General features: G+C 39.5%; 2 protein-coding genes across 2 annotated transcripts; one reads left to right on the top strand and one right to left on the bottom strand.

Annotated features, from left to right (window-relative positions):
• The first annotated feature begins 32 nt into the window (after positions 1-32).
• On the top strand, positions 33-11,944 carry LOC109038999 (cathepsin F). The gene is made up of 8 exons (XM_019054303.2): positions 33-212; positions 1,720-1,939; positions 3,587-3,741; positions 7,390-7,486; positions 8,071-8,336; positions 8,721-8,820; positions 9,304-9,386; positions 11,799-11,944. Exons 1-8 carry the CDS (start codon positions 93-95, stop codon positions 11,871-11,873), a joined length of 1,116 nt encoding a protein of 371 aa, XP_018909848.2. The 5' UTR covers positions 33-92; the 3' UTR covers positions 11,874-11,944.
• A 460-nt stretch (positions 11,945-12,404) lies between these two features.
• On the bottom strand, positions 12,405-18,923 carry LOC109039003 (cathepsin B). The gene is made up of 6 exons (XM_019054307.2): positions 18,491-18,923; positions 17,236-17,499; positions 16,195-16,386; positions 15,157-15,337; positions 13,748-13,864; positions 12,405-12,775 (listed from the first exon to the last, which is right to left on the bottom strand). Exons 1-6 carry the CDS (start codon positions 18,593-18,595, stop codon positions 12,570-12,572), a joined length of 1,065 nt encoding a protein of 354 aa, XP_018909852.2. The 5' UTR covers positions 18,596-18,923; the 3' UTR covers positions 12,405-12,569.
• Between the last annotated feature and the right edge of the window lie 7,820 nt (positions 18,924-26,743).

The raw sequence follows: 26,743 nt of genomic DNA, 5'->3' as shown, positions 1-26,743 counted from the left end.
TATCTTCTGCGTGTGATTACACTCGTTTTATTTATAAGTGCAGTAGCAGTCCGAGAGAAGGGCGCACAGTTCCTCATTCCTTGGTCGCGAAAATGAATGGTGCGTCGTGTTTTTTATTTGTGGTGCTTCTTGCACTTTTTGTCCCTATCAACCATTGCAATGGAAATCCAATGGATTTTGGGGTTGATTTTGATGAAATTGAAACGGGATTGGTATGTTTTAGTTTGTTGTTTACTTTGATTTATTTTTTCGGAGTTCTCATGAAGAAATGATTGCTTTACTTGAGTGTATGCTCAGTTGAAAGATAATGTTTTTGTCAGTTTATCACCGGTTTATTTATCTATACATTTTTTCATTTTAACGATGCAGTTGTGAGGCTGTACAAATTTTGTACACATTTCTTTACATTTGATTGAAATACTCATGTAAACTCAGAGGCCGGTTGAGAGGAGGCTCTCAAAAATGTTTTGTTTTTACAAAGATCTGAGCGTGTCACTCAAAGTATTGAGGTGTTAAAGTAAATCTACTGCATGTATTTTAGAGTCTCTCTCGAGGAGCCAACAATCCGAGCAATGACAGTATTTTGTTTGAGTTTACCATAGTTTCTCACGTATGAGTAACTGCAATAATATTTTTTTACTTTTATAATTTAAAATATCATTAAGATTTCTTTAGATCTCAAACAAAGATTGACGGACTGTTAAAACATAAATTAATGGAAAAACATGCAAAACACTGGGAAAAATAACACATTGGATCTAGAGTCCAGACTCTTGAAAACATTGACAAGAAAAAATACTCTTGATTCAGTCGGATTTTTGCTTGAATCAAAACGGAATCCGCTTAAATTAAGAGGCTTGGTTCTTGATTTAAGCTAGATTCTGATTGAATCAAGAGTACTTTTTCTTGTCGATGTTTTTAAGAGTCTAGACTCTAGATCCTATGTGATTTTTTTTTCAGTGAATTAATCAAGGAGTAGCATTCAAATGCACCAAATCTCCTTTGTAAATATATCAACGCGGATTCACACCACTAAAATATTTCTTCCGATAATCAATCGTGAGAAAATCAGACCAATGTATTAGGAATCATGTTGCGTTATGCGGTCTGATACTACTAAAATGACAATGTGTCTCTCAAAAGTGCAGAGTTTAGATTTACCTAATCGGAGAAATTGATCGACCATTCCATATCGGAGGAACTCCGATTTGAATGAGAAGCTCTCACTAGTGATCGCACTAGTCTGTCCATATTTGGAGACGATTTCTGTTCGGCAATCACAAAAGGAGCCGAAGAGAATTTTGACCTCCGTGCTGAAAGTCCTCCTCCACTTAAAGGTCGTTTTTCCGCGGTAAAGCGTGGATGATCGGCTATTGATATTCCCCTATTTTAAGCTATGGTGAAGAATCTAAAGGACCTGAGAAGGGATTATTCAGGTGTTTTTTGCAAAAACTCTGTTTATCGATCCTTTTCCATAGGTTTAAATGGCAGATCAATCGATACATCGTTAAGCACGCCACTCCACTGTCTTTCCTGAAATTCGGGGGCTGTTTGATCTCTTGAGGATCCTGGGTTCCTGTCTTTCTACCCATTTAAAAGCTTTGATTACAGATTCTTTCTTTGACATTTTTTTTTGGATGAGTTACTTTCAGTTTTTACGACACATTCTAATTTATTATCAAAAAAGAAAAAGAGATAACATAAAACATGTTATTTCAGGAAAAGCCAGTCTTGGAGCAAGATGAAGACTTAAGCAGCCTCTCAATCCGTGATCAGTTTGAGGAATTCGTGAAAAAGTATAATAAAGTGTATTTAAGCTCGCAGGAAAAAGAGAGCCGAATGGAAATTTTCGCCAAGAACCTGAAGAGATATGAAGAAATGAACGCGGCTGATATGGGGACAGCCACTTACGGCGTCGATCAATTCTCCGACATGACAGGTAAATCTCCTCTGAATGAAACAATCGAGCTTATTTACTCGTATATTTACTCATATTAAGGGGACCGAAGTTGTTAAGCTCGGATTAGAGGTGAGTAATGACGCAAAAGTCGCCGCACAGTGGAAAGAGTTAATCAGGGAGGTGGGACATGAAATTTTTGACTAAAACTGAAAATTTTTACATTTATCTCGTCAAATTTCATATGTTGAGGGATGAGCCTACCAGAAAATTTCACGAGTGAACCAATGGAACCACTCTTAGAACCTCAAAGTTTTGTATAAACGGAGTTAAAGGCGTTTAAAGTTTCCAAGTTATGCCCGATCTCTCCTACTGACTCGATCCACTGTGCGCCGTAAGAGATCGCAATTTTACGTCGCCAGAAATTTGTTGCGGGTTCTTTTATGAGCTACTGATAAACTCGACTTAAATCAATGTAAAAAAAAAATTTCTTGGTAATAATCAATTTTGCAAAGGTTACTTACATCCTCGGCCCTGACTCAACTTTTCATTTATTACAGTGTTAACTCATGCACAACTCTCTATCAATCCAGAGACTCTTCTCTCTACCACAGATTCAAATCGCGGCGAGAATAACTTTAATGGCGTTGGATTATTATTACTCTCAGTGGATTTGTATGGATGTCCGACTAACTGTTGAAATCAAACCAAAACTAATGCTAACTGCCTCTTTTAGTCATTAACTTTAAGGTTTGCAGCTGACGCCTCTATCGATGGCAATACGGGTGATGTCGGAGAGATCTTGGGCTCCTTTTGACGGTCATAGACAGCTTTTGCTCTCACTTGATCCCTAGGTGTAGCTATCTCTTTATAGACTCAGATTTGAAGCATTAAAATTCAATGTATAGGATATATATTACTTGATACCTATGTAAAATTGTTGGAAAAGTTCATATCTCCAAAAAAAAAAAAAAAATTCAGGAAAAAGACTTTTTTATGACTTTTGGAAATAATGTGGGATAACCTACAAGGATTGTGTGAGTGAGAGAGGCAGGTTACCATTGTTTTGAACTGAAAATTGCTTAGTTGTAGAAGGTATGCTGTCATGGCGTCACGACTAAATGAGTCCATTAGTAAAAGCTGATTATTGCATTTTCAAGACCGACTTTTTATGCTCATTTAATTAAAAGTAAATTAAATTTTGTTACTGTAAAGAGAAACTACTAATTAGCTTGAATCACACGTCTAGTTGACGCGTGGACTTGTAATGTATGTATTTTTCAATACTGTAGCCTGAAGTTTGGTAAATGCAAATTGTCGTCCTGCGTTAACCAGCAAGAGTAAAAAATACACACATACATCAAAGTATGATTGAAATTACCAATATTGTTTACTGCATAGCTCAACTCTTGTTTAATGCGTATTGATTAATCGAGCTCTCAGCAAGATTACATTTAAAATGAGTTGAGCTTAATGTGCCGTAAATCTGACATCAATGCGTACATACGGAACAGTGCCAATGTACGAGCTAGTTAACAACTAAGACACCACTTGATACCTAAATGAAGCGCTTTTACTCTTAATTTATTCAGGTCAGACCTCAAAATGAAGTCGTTATGAACTATCTTTGACACGATTGATACTGTTAAGTGTCTCTGTTTGAATTATGAAATTAATTTTTTATCACAGCGGACGAATTCAGACAAAAGATGTTGACACTCAACGTAGATGCGTATAGGAAATCTGCAACGAGAGTGTATGATGGACCGGAACTGCACAAGAAAAAACAGCCGAAAAATTTCAGTTGGGTCGATAAGGGCAAAGTCACTCCCGTTAAAAACCAGGTTTGTATAATACATCGACATTCAATCCTGTTCCTTAAAACAGCGCGTTCAGAGAAATTTCACGAAGAAACAAAATATTCTTAATTTTTTTCTTTTTCTTTTTTTTTAAACATATCCATTTTAAGGTGATTCGATGGACGCCATATTTTGTGTCAGAACGGCATGCAATATATCGCATCAATTGGTTCCATTTTTTCAGCTACTTGTCATTTTTCTCCAATTATGAGATCGCAATTCTCTTGTCAGGAAACTAAAGCACTCACTCACCAATTTTAACAAAGAAATTCAACGTAATAAAGGCGTGGTTTTTTTTAGAGAGAAAATATATCGCATTCGAGTGCAGTTTCGATATCAGTATCGAACGCGATGTTTACTCTCTGAAAAAACCACGCCTTTATTACGTTGAATTTGTTTGTTAAAATTGGTAAGTGAGTGCTTTAGTTTCCTGACAACAGAATTGCGATCTCAAAATTGGAGAAAAATGACGAGTAGCTGGAAAAATGGAACCGATTGATGCGATATATCGCATGCCATTCTGACACAAAATATGGCGTCCATCGAATCACCTTAAACTTGTTAAGAAAATTGAGCACAATGAGAAAACTGCCGTGCAAAGGAAGAACGCCGTATAAACATTCGAGAGTTGCCAAATTTCCTTCGATAAAAAGTTACTTTTGGAGGAAAGTTATGAATATTTTTCCGAGAAATTTTCAAGAACTTTCGGTAAAATTGCGAACAAAATCATCTGAAAAATTGGAGGAAAAATCTTTACAAATTTTCCCGAAAATTCGTGATTTACCAACGGAAATTTGGCAACGCCTGAAGGTTCATACGGCGTTTTTCCTTAGCACGGCAGAAAAGTATTCGATCGAAACAAACACACTGGCATCATTTCCGCTCTCATTACTTTCATTCCGTTCGAAGAGTCCAGGAGGCCCGCGCCGCGCCGCGGAGTCGTGGGCCCGTTTTCGGGATCTCGCTGGCGCCCGAAAACGGTTAATAATTACTGGAGATGCTCCACCACATGAGTGGGCGTGTCTCACCCTCGAGTGAACCGCTCTGTCCCTCCGCTCCGATGCACTGGTATGCAACGAAACCCACCGCTGTCAAATGTTACAACAAAAATGTTTGTTTCCCCGTTTACCGTACCAGAATCATATTTTTCTGTAAGTCTGCCGGTTGGATCTTTCCATCTTTGGTGCACGCCCCAAAAAATACGGCCTTGTTTCAATCTGCGGTCAAAAATGCAATCTTCACCAGTCTTCGTGTAGGAGTCTAACTACTTACACTCTCTTCTTTTTTGTGATTTCAAAAATTGTGAAAATGTGTTTTGCTCCTCTGCCTTTATTCCTGTTGTGGAGTGCGCTTTCCTCATTTGTCGTCCGCGGTCGTCCCCCGGAAAAAGTCAAGGACGAGAATAATACCCCTCCCCGACCCTCCCGTCCTAGCCCAATCCTACAGCCCATTTGACGGAACTATTTAACGAAATAGTTCTCCTTCCCACTCGCGAATTTAGATTGGACGCGGCACCGGAGTTACGCTCATTTGAAAAAGAGCTTGCGGAATTTGATGCAAAGCGTGGCGAGAGAGTACAGACATGTCAAAATATTGAGCTCTCACGGCCCAAAGAGGCGGCCAACCGTCTGTTGTAAAAAAATGTCTGCCAATCATCAGTTTCCAATATCAGACCAAGCTGACCAAGAATGTTTATATGTGAGCGGCCTCCCGCAGTAATGAGCGAATTTATGCAAAAACTAAAATCAAATACGTGCACTACAAACGACGGCTCCTAACAATTGTAATAATCGATAAATCTCTCAGTATGTTTTGATCTCATTGGCTTGCTGCCCTTTGGAGACCCTGAAGGCTCCGCGGCCTAACCTCCAAATTACTGACATGTACGTAATGTAGGTCCTAGTGGAAGTCGATCCAGTGCGGCAGGAGGTGGACCAGGGTCCGTGTCCCGTCCCCTCCCGTCGCCTCCCGTCGCCTCCCGTCGCCTCCCGTCGCCTCCCGTCGCCTCCAGTCCCCTCCAGTCACCACCCGTCACCTCCCGTCACATCCCGTCCCCTCCCGTCACCTCCTGTAACATCCGTCACCTCCCGTAACTTCCCGTCACCTCCCGTAACTTCCCGTCACCTCCCGTAACTTCCCGTCACCTCCCGTAACTTCCCGTCACCTCCCGAAACCCCCCGTCACCTCGCGTGAGCCCGTACAGAGGGAAGCGAAACGAAAGCATAGTTCGGCAATCCCATCCTCCGCAGGCGGCTGTGGAGTGCGAGCAAGAACGCCTCCATGAACAATTTATGGAAGAATCCGAGAAGCTGGAAGCTAATGTTCTAGAAAAGCGGAAAGAACAACCGCGTCTCTAGCTGATCAACAGTGACCCCCCCCCCCCCCCCCGTTTCCGACCACACCGCCGCAGATTTCGATAATCTTACTATTTTGTCAGCCTAACTTGTAGAAATATTTGGGACCCGGATCCCGATATTCAAGCGGCACTAGCGCGTATTTCCGCTGACGGCGCCGTCTATGGTCCGCGGTATCCCCCACCCCCTCTCTCTCCTAGCACGCTGTTTCGTTACACCCCTAGACCTCCATCCAGATCATCTCCTCTTCGTCCCACGACCATGACTCCTACCTCCACCTGCCCCCTCCCCCTGCCCGCGTTACCTTTTTGACCCGCCACTCTTGAGGCCTTGGCAGGTGGGATAAAGTTGGACGCTCCACCGATTGTCAAGATCACCCTCCTCGACGAATTAATGTTGGTATGACATTTGCTCACTAATAAATTATTGCCTTATTGAACCAGCTCAAATCCTGTGTTGGTCTATTTTAAAAAATTGGACGTATTTCTGCTGAAAGCAATAATGTGTAAAATGAATACATTAAAAAAAAAAAAAAAAAAAAAAAAAAAAAAAAAAAAAAACTATTCACCACATAAATTCAATCATGCCTATAGTTATTTTTATCATAAATGAGTCCAATTTAAGGATTTCCGAGACTTCTTGTATCAAGTTTCATTTTATGACACTAAGGAGGGAGTATCGCTCTATCTGATGCATCTGTTTACTTAGCGAAATATTTTCTCTAATTTTCTTTGTTAACACACAATTGTTATGACTTGGGGGAGTTTGACTTGATGTGATTTCTATTTCGAGTATGCAACATATTTATGAAACTACGCGAGTTAACACAACACACAGCTAGGGGCATATTGTAGATATAGTACGGAATGCGGCAGTTTTTCACTCAAGGACAACGTTCTATAGTTTCATCACGCATGAAACTAAAAGGGGAAATAACAAACTTGTGAGGATGTCGTAAAAATAATGTAAGAAGCGAAGTCAGGTGAAATAAGGAGACGATGTCGTTTCGTGTGAGGAGAGTTTGTTGGTCTGAAAATTGGGACGTATGTTCTTCCGTATTAGCACGCTTGTGCCGAAAGAGAGTAGTCTTCAAAATAAGGATTGATGTAGTTTGTGATCAGGATTAGCACGAAGTGCATAGTTGTGCTCATTTGACAAGTATGCCAAAACAGAGATTGTACTCATACCTACTCCTTTTCGATAAAAATGCCCATATTCAAGCGCACCCAAGGAAGTGTCGAATCATTTCTTTTTTATGATTTTCCTTTTCTTTTTTCAGGGTTATTGCGGTTCATGCTGGGCATTTTCGGCAGTAGGCAACATGGAAAGCCTTTACGCTATTAAACATAACAAAATGGAAACCTTTTCTGAGCAGCGTAAGTAATTCCCGGCATTTATTTCTCTATTTTGAATGTCCTAAGGACTCTTGCTAAGCACACATTGCTAACATCATCATTCTTGTGTAGGATGGGGCCATGTGAAGCACCACAGATCGTGCCATCGACGCAGAGTGGATCGGGTCATGGAGGAGGTAGGACAAGAAATGTTTGACAAAAACCGCAAATTTTAATGTTTATTTCGTCACATTTTTAATTTTGAGGGGCGCTTCTCGAGGAAAATTTCACAAGGAAACCGGTGGAAACACTTTTAAAACTTCCAAGTTTTCTATACTTGGAGCTAAAAGCTTTTAAAGTTTCCACATTTTGTCCGACCTTTGTCATTGACTCGATCCTCTGTGCGACTTAGAGTACGTAGATGGAGAGAGTGCGGACGTGCCGAAAAATTGAGCTCTTAGGGCCCAGAAGAGCAGCAACCCTTCTAACACGAAAAACGAAAGGTCGCCCGTTTTTTTTAGGAAAAAAATTGTGCGACTTTTTTGTCATTAAAAAGCTCCTTGTTTATAGGGCAATCCTCTTTCATCATTGAGCTATGTTCTGATAAAAATAAATATTATTTTCAGAGATTGTGGATTGTGACACGACGTCTGATGGCTGCAACGGTGGCTGGATGTCGAACGCTGTGGTTTACGTGAAGAATGCTCCCGGACTCGAAAGGGATGCCGATTACCCTTATAGGGCGTATCACCAAACGTGCGCGTTCAATAAATCCCTGGCAGTCCTCCACGTTAAGGAAAACGTAATGCTCCCACAGAACGAGAGGAAAATGAGTGCATACTTGTTTAATAACGGACCTATCTCTGTCGCTCTAGATGCCTCTGCCATGTCGGTTAGTAACATCAACTTCGTAATCCAAGATCATGAATGTCAATATACAGACGTATCATAGAAAACTTATCAGTCCACTGAAGTTTAATATTTGATTTTATCTTTTTTAAGATCTCAGAAATTCTTTGTATATAATCAGCATTTAACGAGTAGAATTCACCATTATAAGAATAGAAAAATATTTACCTCCGCATGTCAGGGATTTTCTTCACTTCAGGTTCAATCAACTTCCACACTCCAATTAATACTTATTGTTCCTTAGTTTAAGGGGCAAGTCCAAATATTTAAAGTGTTCAGTTTTTCATCTCCTAAATAGTTTTTATCTCCTTGCTAACTCATCTTCATCCCAAATTTTTTATTAATGGGTTTTTTTTTTGCCACGCAGGGATACAAAGGAGGCATTGCGCATCCACCAGAAACCGCCTGCTCAAAGAGGGAAGAGAATGTTAACCATGGAATACTCTTGGTTGGCTATGGCGTCTATAGTAAGTTAAATGTCATGTAAATATGTAAATGTAAGTTAAAAAGTCTATAGTAAGTTAAATGTCTTTTATCTTCTCTAGGCTTAGGTGGAATCTGAGCTTCCTCCACTGTTTCATACAAGGGAAATGGGGGAGGGGGGGGGGGGGGTCAAGCCTAGTTTCATGAAAACTTCCAATTTTTTTTTCTAAATAATATTTTCCAATGAAAATAATTTTGTAAGGTATTTTCCAAGCTTACTGCGTTATTTCCTGAGAAATTGGGGGAGGCGGTCAGACAAGTCTTACGTAATTCAAGAGGGGAAAGGGAATGAGAGGTGGTCTCACGGGTGTCTCACAAGGGAGAGAGAGAGAGTCAGCTAAAGTGACCAGAGGAATCCATTTTTGCATCTATGGTGATGCCCCTTCTCCTAATTGTAGTTTTTATTGTTGACTTGTTTTTATGGTCAAAATAGTAAAATTGTCAATTAAAATTTTGATTTGTTACAGCGGTTTCTTTGGGAGGAGGTAAGAAGAAACGCCTTCCTTACTGGATTGCCAAGAATAGTTGGGGAACGTCATTTGGCAAGAAGGTATGACAAATTTAAAATATATATCATATATCATCATAAGAAAACAAAGCTATCTTTGAAAACATTTTCGCTTTCAAATATTCATCTTCTGTGGTCAGATGTCGAGTTCAGAATGTCATTAGAAATATGGAGAATTTTCTTTAAGAAAAGAATAATATTTTGGCGCATTTTATTGCATGCATGACAATCTTTTTAGTACGACTTCAGCAAAAATGATCTGAGTCATGTGATTAAAAGAATTTTGTTAAAAACCAACGAATACATTCAGTTGACCACCTACTCACATGATTTCAGGACTACTCGCCCACAAACCCATCACCGACAACACTTGACCTACAGCTTTTAGGCCCCCATGCATTTTTTACATGAGGACTTTTTGCAAAGAAGGAGTTCCCATTTACATGTATTTGATACTAATCATAGAAGTCGCAAGGGAGCAGGTCGAGTTGATGCTGAACTTAATTTCTAACTTAATCGAAATTTTTGGAGCTTTTTGGCTTTTGTTTTCCCCGCGGGACGGTGTGGACCCAGCACCATTTCATCACCTTCTTAATTGCTAACTCCAGTTCATAGTTACTTAGACAGGTCCACGTGGGCAGTGCTCGATTCTAACTTTTACTACTTTTCCCACGGCCAATATTAAAAGATTTTTGGCGGGGAGAATCGAGTGGAAGTTATTGGACGTTTTGTTGTGTTGGTCATTGAAAACACAAAGATCACACCGCAAGTCACTTTTCCCAGGGCATCATGCTAAAACTAATATGCATGATTGTAACGAATATGGCTTATTAGGGTTTTGGTGCCATGTAACGAATATGGTTGAGGCACTATGTAACGAATATGATGCGAGTTTCGGTACTTAATTGTTCCTAATAAAAATGTTCGGCACCAGTTGGATTTTTAGATCTGTAGATCCAACTAACTACGATACAGTGAATGAAATTAAGAGAAACACAATTTTGACGCGGAATGTCTGTTTGTATTTGAAATGAACTTAGATACCACAGATTTTACAAAAGAATGAAATTAATTGTCACACAAGTTTATAAGTTGCACAGTGTATGGAAAATGCTCGATGTATCAGAGATCTGATTAAGGGACAAGACCTCGGGAGAAATAGACCGTAAAGGAGTACAGGTCTAGGGTCTACAAGTTGGAAAAAGACCGTAAAGCGAGGGACATAAGTCACGGGTCAGAAAGATGGAATAAGACCTCGATTTTTAGGCATCCCACGCTTTATAGTCTTACTGACGTCACGGGTGGTGAGACAACAAGGCTACGCGTGATTTGTTGGCTATAATCTATGCAGGTATCAGCTGCAAGTCTAGTCATTAAATTTATGGGACATTACTGAAGATTGTTGAAGGATAAAACTGAAAGTTGAAAAATGTACTGGTTTGAGTGGCACTAAAGAGTTAAAATGAAAAATCTAAAATGTATGTGAAAAATATGAGGAGGTATTGACAATGATCAACAACTTTTTCAACTTTTCCCACGGTCAATATTAAAATATTTTTTGGTGGAAAGAATCGACTGAAAGTTATTGGACGCTTCGCTGTAGTGATCATTGAGAACACAAAGATCACAACGATAGTCACTTATTCCTGGGCATCATGCTAAATTAGGATGAATGATACAACTATTTCAACTCCCGAACCGCTCAAATTGCGTCCGTCGAGTTGAAGGCGAACTTGATTTCTAACTCCAGTTCCCAGTTATTCAGGCATGACCGCGAGAGTGGTGCTCAATTCTAACTTTCGACTTGATGAAAACGCTTGTGGGTTAAAAAACCCACAGATTAAAAAGGTTGTGGGTGAATATCCGTGGGTTAAAAAGTCTTGGGTGAAAACGAGTTGGTGAATAGTCCCTTGGGCGGAAAGACTGTGGGTGAGTATTCTTGGCACCATTCACATTCAATGTCAATTTTAAAACTGCTCTCATGCCTCAGTATCTACTGTCTTTTTATCATTAGAGCAATTCCGAGTTGTTAACTGGAGACATTTTGCCAGTATTAATACGCTCGTCCTTGTTTCTTTCGTTTGTTTGATTTTATGTTCAAAATTTTTCACCACAGCTTTCTTCAGGTTTAGTCTGATTTTATCCGTCCATACTAGTATTTTTTATAATATGCCATATTGCGTGCCAATTCACAGGTGGAAATTAACTCAGACATTTTATTTTTCTCAGCCATATTTTAAAAGTGATGATTTATTTGGAGGTGAAATGGAATCTTTCAGCCTAATTAAGTAACTGCATTCCGACCAAAATGTCAATTAGGTTTGATAGAATACTGAATATAATTTTATTAAACTTTTAGAACTGATTGTAAAAAATGTGGCATCGGAAGAAATAAACATTGAAAGAAAATTACATTCATGTTGACGCAGCTAATCTTTGAATCTTGTGTTGCAGGGATACTATTACCTGTATCGAGGGGACGGCTCATGTGGCATTCATACCTACCCAAGCAGCGCAGTTCTCAAATAAATTAAAACCGAGAATGAGTGTAAATATGTACAACTATGTAAAAATTAAAGAAATAAAATCAATGTATGTGATTTTTGCGATTTTTTCCAGCTCCCAATTTCATTTTAAAGAGATTTTAGGAGTTAGGTGCGAAGAATTGAACCCAAGAGAAGTCGAAATTTTGTTGTAGTAAAAGCTAAAAAATGGACTTTACTGATTTTTGCAGGACAAACTTCAATTTTGTGCTTCATAGCTTTTTAAATGAGATCAACTCTCTTTAAGTCTCCCACTTGCAATGAAGCAATGAATGCAGCGGCTCACGTGCTAAAATGACAATGAGATTTTGACCCGCGCACAGAGGAGGTGGGTTCAGAAAACCCTACTTTTCTACCTTTCTGTTCGGAGAAAACTTTAATTTTCATGGTGCGTTAAAAAGCCGTGAGTAGTGGTATAATTTTTACAAAGTTTCTCTCTCTACCTTAGTTTAAATGATTTTGAGTGGGGAAACTTACTTTTTGGACGACATCGTACATTAAATTGAGACAGCATAGGTTGACTGATATAATAAAAGTGTATTATCACATTCTACAATTCTGTATTATAAAATCATATGAGTGGTATGTCACGATAATCATGTCACAACCCGGTTTCCCGTACTCTTTCCGCTCCTTTCTCGTGCCAGATTTACACGGATGAGCAATCCCACACAGAAATTACCTACTTAAAATATATTCCAGTCGTTGGAAGAGATTCAACAAGGTCATAATTCGAACCTCTGGGGATTTTAAACACCTTATTACCCCAACTATCCCAGCTATTAACAGCCAGCCAAAATTTGACATTACTCTCTTCACCCCAGCCAATAAGCTTCAAGCATTTAAATGTACTAATTCTTCGCCTTCCCTCTTTCTGCTGATACATTCCTGCGAATCAAAAATATGACGAAATGTAAAAAGAATGAAAGTCTGGAGTGCAAAATATTTTAAAGTAAGCACTTTAAATGTATCTTTATAAATGAATTTATTAAACTAGGGGGCTATGCCCCCTGGCCGCTTTGCATCATGTTTCTGAGCAACCGGTGAATGCACGCACGCAATGCACGCTTTGATGAACTGTTGGTAAGATAAATGGTGTGAAGAGCTCACAATGAAAATTGGTTAATAAAAAGATGGTTATAATATAGTGAATTTCAGTTCAGGCGAACTTGGTTATACAAGTTATTGAAACCTATCAAAGTTCTGGTAGTATTTACCACATTCTTAAGTAAAATACTGCTGGCACAGTAAATGATATCGGGCGATCCCGGCCCTATTTTTCACTTATTTACTCAAGAGTCCAAAATTAAGTTAATTTGAATCTTAGAAGACTGTATCTGTTTTCCGCAAAAAATGAAACTAAATTTGACAATTTTTCAAATATGTGAGTAACCAAGCCATTCATGGGCTCTTATTTGAATCCCATAGAATGAAAATGGCTGTACTGAGTTCATGCTAAGTAGGAATCCCGCAAAATTGAAATAATATGCAGTATCTTTTCTGAACCACTTCCTGATATATTGAAAAACTAATTAGTATATCGTGATAGCCAGCGCAATACTAATCGACGGTGAAACTACTATGATACGTATCTTGATTGCGATGTTTTAAAATCTCCGCTTCCTCCTTATTTTTCTGAAGGAGTACGAATCGATAACATTTTTTATTACAGAATATCTTCCCACAGAGTTTTTTTCGCCCAATGAAAAAAATTTCGCAAGTTTTCAAGAATTGCGATGTTGCAAATCGAGATACGTAGTTTGGTAGTTTTATCGTCGTTATACAACACTAACTTTTCAATGCAATCTACTTGCATTATTTTTAATTAATCGTTTTATCTTTTAGTTATGTTTACTTTACCATCAGGTTTGTCAAAAAGCTGGTCGGTGAAGATAATGAATGTAGCCACAGGTCCGTATGCAAATATATCACGCCTGATATCAGATTCGTCCCTCGAAAGCATATACCAAGTCTCAACTGCGGAAATAAGAGAACTTTTAAATGGATTAAATAAAACCGCGGGGAGAAAAAGAGGGGTAATAGAATTTGGGAGCTGAGCTTCGATGATGCTTAAAATTTCTTAGAAAATCACTATAGAACTGTAAAGCAAGTGAATGTAGGATAAACGATTCAGATTTTTTGCTCACTAAGTTTTGACTATCAAGAATGAATACCTCACAGACAGTTTTTTAAAGCTCAGTTTCCAGATTTATACATGTACCATGGTCTTGGTCGGCACGTCTGTCCATCGCATCTATTTCTCAATGGACCACTAGACAAGGTACGAATTTAAGCATTCTGATACATGTTTCTTAACCAGAATTTCACGTAGAACACGATTCGCGCAACGAAAACTACTGAAACCAACTCCTAACGAAGCTATTAACATTTTTATTTCACAATGGTTACGAGGAATTTGAACTGCCCGCTCACAAGAAACTCAAAGCTCTACGTGAGTCAAATCGCGCACTACAACGGTTTCAGCAATCTTCTCAATCGAGCAATGTTCATTTCCCACCATGTGTTGTTCAAACTATTAGCAATTTGCTATAACTGAGCCAAAGCGTCAAGATTGAGGTTGCCAGATTTTTAAATCGCAAAGACTGTCATGATAATGTTTAGCGCGGGATGTGAATCACGTATAGAGTATTGAGTTTTCTTGAGCGGGTGGTTTGAATTCACGCATCAAGAATCATTAAATATCTTCGTAAGGAGTTGATTTCGGTAATTTTTGTTGTGCGCATCGTGTTTTACGTGAAATATTAGTCAAGAAACATGTATCAGAATGCTGGAATTCGTACCTTGTCTAGTGGTCCATTGTTGAACTAGAAACCTCGATTATTTAGCTTGAATATTCACTTCGGGTAATTTAATAATTTTGAAGTTATCTGCTAGAAAATGAACAACAGCAGAGAATATGAAACGCCGGAGTAACACTCTGGCACGCATGGAGGCTTAATTCCGTCATAGTAAAATACATTGATTCAGCGCAGTATGTTCGCATGTCACATCCTTTTACTAGGATATGCGAAATAAATCAACGTTAGAGATCCGCATTGACATCATTCAAAGTATCTCAAATTGAGCAAATGTTCTGTTAATATTTTTCCTGAGGATGTTCTACGAATTCTCATTTATTCAGGCAAAATAATGTGGAAAAAATGAATATGATGATTTTAGCCTCTCGAGTTCCAGACATTGCCTTCAAATGTAAAATTATCAAATTATTCGCATATGCAACTGAAGATTTATGTGACAAAAATTCTTACGCTTGACACGATCGGCATCCAGAGATTTTGAATACTTGCGGTTAGTACACTGCTTGGGGCAGTCGTGATCGTACGGGAAACTCTCGTCGCATGGTTTCAGGCGCCTTCCACCCTTGACTGGGCTGTGCACGTAGCTGCCATTGGTGTGCCTGCATGGTGGATGGTCGTAGGGTAAACAACCCTGAAAGCGTGTAAAACCCAGTTTTCAGTTGTAATTCTGATGAAATACAATTTATTTTAACAAAAATTGTAAAGAGAGATGCAATTTCACAAAAATTTTATCACTCAAAAGATTCCACTCAGGGTATTAAATTATATCAATGTGCAGCGAATCGATGTTGAATATATTTCAGTCAATTATTCCCATATATATGACATCGAATTTAGTTGATTAAATAAGACTCGTCGGCCTAAACTACGATCATGGATTGCCAACGCAGTTATCTTAGATTGAGAGGAATTTTATCTGTTTTGCTCAGCTCCCTTGGAGACACCTGTAACAAAATCACTCGATTAATAAGGCAACTACAGACAAGTTTTTGTGGTTGAATCACTAAAGAACAGGGCCGGATTAAGGGGGTGGTCACATAGGCCAGGGCCCTGGGCCCATGGAGGCAAAATGTAGGGGGCGGCAAATTTTGCAATCTTTTTGAATGTAGATATCAAAAAAAGAGAGAACAAAATCAGATTCAGAAAATAAATTACAAACGAGAAAATGCGACAAAATCTCTCATTTCCTGAGAGTAAAAGTATAGTAATTTCCAATTTTGTCGTCTATTGGTGATACACACCTTTAATTAATCAACCCTTTAATTAATCGACAACACCTTTAATTAATCGAGTTAAGAGAGAAACCAAACACGACCTTGAACGGAGCGGCGCGGTGGTCGGCATGAAACGCTCAGCGCCTACAAGACTGCATGAATACTTCACGCATTGCGTCAAACACTGCGGTCAGCACTCAGCAGCTGTCGGCTTGAAACAAATTGAACCATCATTACTTATGTGGTCAATTAGTTTAAAAGTCTTATTACCCACCTTTCGAGAGTTGAAGCCGCCACCGGTTGGAATTCCTTGGCTCGTGGCGTATCTCCACGACTGCGCTAGTCTTGATCCTTGTGTGCAATATTCGGCGCAACCAACAAGCATTTCTTGAGACAAGATCTCTTTGAAAGATCCATTCGTGAATATGCAGTACCTGTCAGCCATGACGGAAGATACGATTCCAGGCTGGGGTCGAAAGAAAAATTTATACACGGGTAATATTTGATGGTCAAACTTGAGTTGTAATCTCATTGTTTACTTTCCCTTCTCCCCATGGCTATCAGTACAATTTTCTTTGATTTCATCTTTTTGTAACTGTGTATGGTGGCAAGGGCTTCAATAAAGATATTGAAGCCACACACTGTCTTTGGCGCCCGTCCGTGAATTAAATCAGATACTGAGGTAGGAAGCGACCTATGGTTTAACAATATAGTACGTACAATGCATGTATAATAATATAAAGTTGAATATGACGAAACAATACCAAAATCAAATTTTTCTTCACACGTGCTTTTTGAGTGACTTTCCTTGAATGTGCGCAAATTTTCTTAACTCTCTGACCCACAAAAACACATCTTCCACGAACTCCGAGGTTTAGACAATATCTAACCCTGTTCCACTGAAAAGAACTTTGCTTAGTTTTGTATCAATTTTATGCTGTTTGAGGATTGTGACTATTCAAAGTACATTGCAATTTTTAGAGGCTGAGTTACGCCTCACAAAAAGTTTGTTGATATTTTAAAATTTTAAAAGACAATGTTCCCAGGGTGGCAAAATTTCATGAAAAATAAAATCTTGAAATTTCAGAAATTTATGAAAGATATTAAAAAATACCGGTTCCTTTCCTAGTTTCGTAAAATGTAAATACTCGTATCGAGACTTTCTTCTATTTGTGTGTGTTTGAGTGCGGGTTGCATACATTAACCCCAGAAAAATATGATATATGTCACTGGAATTTCCAATCTTTCATTTCTCTCTTACGTTTCATGTCACCCTGTTTTCACATTTAGTTGTTTTCAATGAGATCAGACTCACCGAGTCAGTATGGCAGACACCTTCGTCTTGTACGTCGCGCAATAGATTTGAACAACTTTTCCACTTCTGCCTGGCGTCGTACCTGTCCGGAAGCTCTTGCGGGCTCACCCATTCCGGGTCGTCGATTTTCCTGGGTATATGGTCCATGTCAAGAGGAAGAGATTCACTTACCCTGGCTCGAAGCATGTCCTCCGTATCAACATCTGAACTACCGAGATAGGCCAGTGTCCTCTGAATGAAACTTTCAACATTCTCCAATTCAAACTGCAATTTAATGACGAGCGGTAGAGGCTTACATGTAATCACTAAGACTGTCTAAAAACAGCACTTTCGATTTTAAAAATCTAAAAAATCGTAAATTTTACTTATATGTTACGAGACGACATTCGTCGGTCTTTTGCTGTAAAATTACTATCGGAATTTAACCTCCTAAGTCCGCAAGGAACGACATCTTGCCAATTATTTTAGTAGTGGTAAAGACCTAATGTCAAAACGACTTGCCATTTCAAGTTCTAATTTAAGTCGCCAGAGCATTGCACTGACACCGGTGGGTAACTTAAAGGCGAGCTCTAATGTTCAATCTTACGCTGCAAAAGGGAGATGAATTTTGTTGCGATTTTTGACGGTGTGGAAGGTAAAAATGCGAAAAGTTAAAAATTCTCGGGACTGAGGCACTATGAAAACTGTAAAATCTCCGGGGCTTAGAAGGTAACTAGGAACCTTCTGAATGAATTAAAATTAAACATATAATTAAAAATGAAAAAATGAAATGAAATGAGAAAAATCGATTAAGTGTGGCATTATTAACAGAAAATCCACCCCAGACTCAGAAAACAATACTTTCACCCAATCTAGGAATAGAAGAAATCAAATTAGTAATAGCTGTAGCTCCTGCTTCAAAAAGATATTGACTTCAGACTAAAATGTAGCCTATAAAAGCAACTATTATTAAAAATAATAAAATAAAAATTCCCCTCAATCAAACTATTGTTTTTTTTAAAAGAGAAATAAAAAATTTCACGACCAACATGAATATAGATAAAAATTGAAGCTCCATTAATATGGGTATAACGAATAAGTCAACCACAAACACTTTATTGGCACTTTTATTCGGCTAGATTTCGTCAAGCTTCGCTCAGCACGGGGACGTATTACCTAATAACGAATAAGAATTAATGATCACTCAAAGGGAAGACGGTGACTTCCTACCTTCTAAGGTAACGAGTGAAGATTAGAATCTCAAGGAAGAACTCACCGACCAGGTTGGATGCTTTTTCAAAACTTCGGCTAGATAGTCCGATCCGGAAGTTTGATGTATCAGACCCACAGATAGAAGAATCGTCCAGGTAAGTTCCAACATTTTTCACGCCGCACTTTGATTTTAAAAAAACGACCTACCGTGGTACGGAAAGTTACTCTTAATAGGAAAAAAATCTATTTTATTTTATTCCTTAATTTATTGTTTTATTCGAGATAATGACGCTTTACTGCTTCAGTGTGCTCGTTTTGCACACGGAGGAGAGTTGTTAGGTGAACAGTTTTTTTGAAGCACGCTTCGCCCCCTTTAGGTAGTCAAATCGCGGCACAGTTTGGCAAAGGTGAAATCGCTTTCAAGGGTTTCTTTTAAAGCGTGTTTAGATGTGCTTGCTCACCTGAATATTACATCGCAATGAATTCTTGCAATCGAATATGCGTGGGCACTTGAAATTTGGCTGGATATCTCTCTCTGTTTAAAGATGAAGGTATGAACTGAAGATTATCCGAGACAGCTCCGATTCAACTCATCTTTTTGAAGTCGGTCGGTAGATATGTAAGGTGTTTCATCTGAATATCTTACGATTGGTACCTACGAGTAACGCGGGGTTTTGTCCAAAATGTGTTCTTATTAAGTGTTGAGAACAGTGGCGTGGCGTGAATGATCGATTATCGATATCTCGCCATTTGAAGCTATGGTAAAGAATCGATTAATAAGGTGTTCGCTGCGAACACCCTAATGATCGATCTTTTTTCATATATTTGAGTGGCGTATCGATCGATATATCGCAAAGCACGCTACGTCACTGGTTGAGAAACGTGACGATTTTATCATCCCGTTTGGATTATTTTATGCGGCAAATAAAAGAAATTAGGCAATAATCTGCGCTCTACATTTCAGTAATTGGACGTTTTTATGCTAGAAGGAACTAAGTTGCACACAAACCATATGCCCCATAGTTTCTTTTAGCATAAACACGTCCAATTTTAAGTTGTAATTGTAAGTATTTCTGCAGAAATGTTAAGGTGCTCAATGCCCCGAGGGTTGTGGTTCGACAGAGAGCGGTGGAGGTCAGGTGTCGTAGAGCGCGAGGAAGTACTATAAAGTGACCTATAGGTACTTATGCAATAGAAGGAGAAAGAGAGAGGGAAAAATAAAATGGGAGGAAAGGTTGAAAGGGAGGAACAGAGTGAAAAATGGACGGGAGAGTTTACAATTTGCAATGTATATTTGCTAACCTCACATTTATATGCAGCAGTTGTTTCCAAAAGGAATCAGGTCCATTTTTTGATGAGTCTCAGTTAGTATGTCCGCTTATGCAACTCAAGACTCATGCAAAAATGGACTTTTTCCCTTTTGAAAACAACCGATTCACATAGCTCAATAAATTTTGATTTAGCCGGTGAAGGATGCTGTGAGCCTATTTTTGGGAATGTTCCATTCAGAATTCATTTGCTGTACAGCCTATACTGTAATTAAGTTGTTATATTATCATGTGTTTCGGCTGATTACTTGAATCTTCATTACATTCGGAGTTCGCCTTCAATTGTGTGCATAGGCAACAAACCTACCGGGAGGAGAGAATAGTTATCTATTAAAAACGCACATTTACCCCGCTCCGTAAAATTTGATCAATCTGATAAATGATTCTGGGAATTTAGTTGGTGCAGGTATCACCCATTTGAAGTTTACCTTCTATTTCGTAACATATGTAACGAACCTACTGGTGACTACGAATAGTTGTTTTTTCGTGATATATACTAAAGCTTTGAAAGAACAGGACTGAAAGTTTTTCATTCTCTTAATAACTTCTAGAGGAATTGTGACTTGATTTTGTTTGCAATTCAGCAATGTTTTTTTTCGTCAAAAAATATTGAAATAAAGAAAAATAAGGAGATTTCGTGTGACAATTAAACTCAATATAATATTAGCGGATTATCTGCCGCATGGTAAACTATAACCCCATACTGTGTTCCAATGTGATACTAATACACTGTTCAGTTTTCTTTTCTTCCACTCTAAACGGGAAAAACAGAGCCGATTTACGACTTGTTGAGTGACCAAAGCTGCTAATTACTCACTCTCAACTCGTAAAACGGATGAAATTACTGGCTGTGCCTCCAAAAGTGACTAGTTCAATCTGATTTTTCAAGTGCGTCGCGTAGTCGTTGCGAAAAATGGATTCAGGAATAATTTTAAAGATTGGATTCTTTATAGCATTTTTTTTGGAGCCATTTGCGGTAAGTTATCTATAGTTATAGGCTTCTTGTACGGTTTATAGATTTATCTTAACGATTTTTTTGGAGGGGGGGGGGGGGAGGGTCACAAATTATTTTTACGTCGACATTTTCAATCTTTAGAAGGAAGTCTAAAATTCGTTTTTACAAGTCATAAAAAAATAGGAGACAACGATGAAAAATCAATGATGAGTGATTGAGTGGAACACGAAATAATTTTTTCTGCAAGTAAATCTATTTCTAGTTCAATTTTTTGTTTTCATTATAGAAGAAATAAAGTTGGTTTGTCTCTCTTTGAAGAAATAAAATATGAGCGGAAATTTTTAATCACCGTAACGGAGATACGTTGCTCCTCATTTTGATCATTGATGTTAATAAAGGAGAGAAGGAATCGTCTCAACAGAATGAATAAAAGAGAGAAGGAATCGTCTCAACAGAATGAATAAAGGAGAGAAGGAATCGCCTCAACAGAATGAATAAAAAATCCGATTTGTGTAAAAATTATTAACAGTCAGGCAACGGAACGACAAATATCCTGTGACGATATGATTTCTTTTTAATGTGTGCTCACTGCCACAAATAGGTCAACTTTCCAATTTTTTGTTTTAATTTCGTCGTTACGAAATTGACCATTATCATTTGAAATATGGAGAAAGAAATTATGGTTTTATCCGCAAGGACATAGTTAGAGTTGCATCACTAAAAACTCAAATTAACTTTGGCTACAATCTAATATTTTCATAGTAAATAAAAACATGTATACAGTTATGCTTACCACGAATATCACGAATTCTGTTATGAACCATAATGTCGGGTCATATGCAAAACATGGATTTGGTTTTTGACTCGGCAAGATTTCGCCCATTACAGTTAAAGCCACATCATCTGTTTTTGCACGAGGGAAGGTTTTCGTTAGAGTTTGACTAAAATCAACCTGCTCATATTGATGCGATTATTGGTAAACGCTGCAGATTATTATCTAAGAATAGTTTTTGTATATTCGAAGAGTAGTGTTTCACCAAAATGACGTCGTCCTTCAGTCTATAATCATACTTTGGATAGCGATTTAAAGTTAATATCATTTTATTATAACTCTCTTCATACTGCTATCAATTACCATTTTCTCACACATAGTCCGAATTCGGCTTTTCAATTTTACTTTATATTGCTTGAGAGGAAATTGAGGTGGGATTTAAATAATATCATTACTGAAGTATTACAACACGTCATTCTACGTCAAATTACAGCATTATGAAGCTCGACCCGGCTAAGTATAAAATTCTAAGGGCAGTTAACAATTATTGCAGTAAGAATTAAATGTTCCGAATACTCTCCACTAAAAAACTAAAAAATGGTAAGTTTGGAAAATATTCGTTGGGTACATTCATGTCGTAACTTGTTCAAATGACTTTTGCAGATCAGAACAAGGTATACTGTATTTTCGAGGTATGGAGGAATATATCCTCATAGAAATTTATATTATTTTTCTTTGGACAAATTCTAGGGTTCAATAGTAATTCATGGAAACGTTAAAGGATTCTCTTTTTTCATCGGTTAGTAAGCTGATTCAAAAGAAGCATATTTTAAATTTTGAAAGTTTGCGTATGAAAGTACAAGGTAGGCTCTTGGTAAAAAAAATTCACTATTTTTCAGATCTTTCTCATCTGTTCTTATCATCGACAAATAATCGTCTGCATATTATATATTCAGCATTATATAATTTAAAAATTATTGCGTTGAAAAGAGCGAGCTTTATGATAAAAATAAAAATAAAACATCAGGCACAACATTTTTCTGATAATATTAAAATGGCGGCCGTAACAACGGTGGTTAACGAGGAGATAACGAGTGCACAAGCTTTTTTACCCATGGATTTACATCATAGTCGGTGTCCGAGATTATTCGGCATGAGAAAATCGAATACGGCATTGGTTTTTAAAAACGTCATTTTTTTCTAAAAATGGCATACGAGTATATTGACGAATACTTCAGCCATCTATCGATGAAATCCTGTAAAACCACTTGAGGCTTGTAGGCACAAGAGAACCAAATCCGCATAGCTATCCAAAATGTTTCTTTCTTTACACAAAAAATAAAACTGCCTTAAAACAGCCCAAAAAGGCATTCCGCTCTTCGTAATCTGCAACCGGGTGGTCTAAGAGAAATGAAATCTGAAGGATGTTCGTAGGTCAGAAGGAAGTGCTTTTTGCCATACCGAACATTTTGAGGGGGCTACTGAGCTTAACAGTTGGGGTGCATTGGATTCAGTTCAGTTGAACCTCTGTCCTTTTGGCTTGAAATATTCTATCCATACACGGAAGGTGACAAAGTAGACCGTACATTCATAGCGATTTGTCTAATTATAATACGTATGCGTGCACTCTGTAAAAATACTAAGAGGTCCAAAGCAGCGATTCCTATACACAATGGAGAATTTGCATGCAAATTTATTATTGCTTCATCTAAAAATACCTGATTTAGCTGAAAATACCCGATTTACCTGAAAATACCTAAAATGGCTGATTCACAGTATTTTTTATAATTTTTTTCTGATACCTATGGGAAATAGTGTAAAAATAGATTTAAAAGTGAGAAAATACACCGCTTAGTGACGTCATCTGGCGGCACTTCCCATTAAAACACACGTACCTATTTTAGCATATTAGATCATTTTGTCATATCTTCTCCAATAATTGTTCAATTCATGAACTAAGGGTATCCTTGTGTTCAGTCCAGTCAGTAGTTTCCACTTAAATACGAAATTCATCACATTTTAGACATGTGAAAATTCTCTATTATTTCGATCATTATCTAATAATATTTTAAATCTTCTCTGTTGCAGATTTCCGGCGCAGCAGTAGCTTCACACGAGGATACAAGCGAAGAGGGACATGCCCAAAAAGTAGCCCAACAGGGGACCCCAAACCTCGACCCAGGATCATCACAGTTTTCGAACGAGCATGGAGAGAGTGCATCAAGGGCCGCTCGACGGTCTGTTGAATCACCTGAGCCAGGCCTGACGGATATATGGGAAAAACTAGAAAACAGCCTAACGCGAGAATCTCCAGAGACCGTCTCTGAGCCTGCGGCAGATGTAACACACTTCTGGGAAGAACTTACACAAACATTAGCTCGAATTGCACAGGACGACACAGACGCAATATCCAAGGCATCTGTCTGGCAAGGCATAGAGGACAGCCTGACCAGGGTCTCCCGACAAGTGGATCCACCACACGATGCGACACATTGGGACAGTTTCGTACAGAGTGTCTCAAGAGTAGCCCTTGAAGATCCTCAGCCCAGTGATGTGGTCGAGTTTTGGAATGAATTGCTAAGGATGACACGGCATTCCGCCCCTCAGCAGGCACCCGGCTTGCAACCCTCGTCTGAATCACAGGATGCTACAAGAGCAGTCCGACATGCTGACGAGAGCTCTGCACCTGGCACCTCGAAACTCCGGGAGGAATTCAAAGAGTCAATCTCGAGAGCAGCGCGAGGAGTTGGTCAGACAAATTCGACGGGTCTTTATGAGGGTATGGAAAAAAATGCCTCGAGGGTGAGCAGACAGGCTAATCAACATCATAAAGAGAGAATATCCGAAGCTTTCGAATGAGGTTGAGGACTCCGTTTTAGGTGAAGTCCAAAAGCGTGGTTTACCAAATCCATCGTCAAGTGCGAGAGTGCGTCGGCAAGCTGGCAAACACTCTGCGTCTGATCCGACGACAGGACTGAGTTTCTCCCACCTTTGGCAAGAACTCGAAGAGTCTGTTTTAAGGGTGGCTCGAGAAGTTGGTCTGGACAACTCAACGAGTCTCTGGGAGAATTTAGGAAAGGCTGTTTCGAGAGTGTCGAGACAAACTGACCGCCAGTATGAAGAACTCTGGAATGAGTTTGAGAACTTAGTTTCGAAAGCAACCCGAGAAGCTAGCTCACCAAATGTAGCACCAAATCCGAGAGTGCGCAGGCAAGCCGACCACCATTCAGTGCCTGAAGCGATTACAGGACCGAGTCTTTCTCAGATCTGGGAGGGAATTAGAGAGTCTACCTCAAGAATAGCTCGAGAGGTAGGTCTATCCAATGAAACGAGTCTCCTGGAGGACTTGGGAAAGGCTGCCCCAAGAGTGACCAGACATGCTGACCACCAGTATGGTGAGAGTCTCTCAAAGTTATGGAATGAGATTGAAGACTCAATTTCAAAAGCAGCCCAAGAGATTGAGCTATCGAATGCGTCGGCAAATTCGAGAGTGCGCCGGCAAGCTGAACAACACTCTGCATCTGATACGACAGCAGAATTGAGTCTATCTCACCTTCTGAAAGAATTGGGAGAGGCTGCTTCGAGAGTGACCAGACAGATTGACCACGAATATACAGATAGCCTCTCTAAGCTTTGGAGTGAGCTTAAGAACTCTGTCTCAAGAGAAATCCCCGAGGCAGATTCATCAAATGCATCTCCAAGGACAAGAGTGCGCCGACAAGCCGATAAAAATTCTGTGCACGCCACGCCGATAGAATCAAGTTCCTCTCAGGTTAGGGAAGACTCTGAAGAGTCCATTTCGAGAGTAGCCCGAGAAGTCGGTTCTTCAAACTCAACGATTGCCCGGGAGGACCCAGAGGGAGGCTCTTCAAGAGTGAACAGACACACTGAGAATCAACGTGAAGACGGTGTTTCTCAACTCTGGCATCAGTTTGAAGAGTCTGTTTCGAGGATAGTGCGAGAAGTCAGTTTGTTTGATACAACAAATATCTCGGAAAACTTAGAAAAATATGCTCCGAGGGTGGCGAGAGAAGTCGTTGACCATCTCTCAGAATCGAGTCTTCCTGAGCTCTGGCGAGAGTTGGGAGAGTCTGTTTCCCAGGTAGCGGGCGAAATTGGTTTGCGGAATGTACGGGATGATATAGGCAAGGATACCGCGAGAGTAACCAGACAGGCTGATCCGAACTTATCATCGATCGCAGAGGAATGGGAGAAGTTTTTTGATCACTCGAAGGAAATATCACAAGAGGGCACGCCGATTGCATCTGATTCGGTGCGAGAGGGTTCGAGAATCACGAGAGACGCTGCCTTCAGAAAGAAGAAGAGGAGGGAGTCCCAAGAAGAGGCAGAGGAAATATCACAGGAAGACATGCCGATTGCGTCTGATTTAGAGCGAAAAAGCTCGAGAGTTACAAGAGACACTGCCTTTCGAAAGAAGAAGAGGAGGGATTCTCAAGGAGAGGAAGAGCAAACATCAGGGGAAGGCACGCCGATCTCGTCTGATCCAGAGCAGATGAGTTCAAGGGCCGCTAGAGATACTGCCTTCCGTAAGAAGAAGAGGAGAGAGTCTCAAGAAGAGGAAAGCGTTTCTCGGTTTGCCCGTGCGATCAATGAAACTGAGACTGATGGTTCAGGACCTGAGAAGTCGCGAATCACTCGGCAAACACCGGAGGGCCAACCCCACAGGCCGAGCGGTGCAAGATGTATACCGTGTCTCTTCGATTGCTTGCTGAATCCGGGCAATCCTAGTAGCACTCCTAGACCGACTGCCCCGGCTTCCAATCCAATTCTCGGCCTCTTCGTACAACAGGCACCTTCAAGACCGCCCCCGCCACCACCGCCAGGAGGCGGTAATTCCGGTGGCGGCCTCTTGATGTTGAAGTGCTTCACCAATTGTGTTATCTGGGACTGTCTCGCTAGCGGAGTAGAGTAAATATCAAGAAATACAGCCTCTCTCCAGCCTTGTCTCCACGTGACGTTTCACGGGATTTTTCCCAAGTTCGAGTCGCAGGAATGAAACTTCTGGGCTTGATTCCCGTTAACCAACACGACAACGTTTTTTCTTACTTTTAAATCGTTCCTGGAACTCCACAAGGACTCTTAGTTGGTACTGTGAGTAGTATTGACCAACTCAATATTTTTCCGAACTTCGCGAGTGAAATTTTTCCCGGGAACAAATCCTATGAAACGTCCCGTGGAGACAAGGCCTCAGGGAAAAAATACCACTTTTGGCCTAAAAGTGAAGATGTTGGGACTTTAGGA

This window comes from Bemisia tabaci, chromosome 3 (genome assembly GCF_918797505.1).
Source record: "Bemisia tabaci chromosome 3, PGI_BMITA_v3".
NCBI classification, from domain to species: Eukaryota; Metazoa; Arthropoda; class Insecta; order Hemiptera; family Aleyrodidae; genus Bemisia; species Bemisia tabaci.
This window is presented reverse-complemented; position numbering and strand designations above follow the sequence as displayed.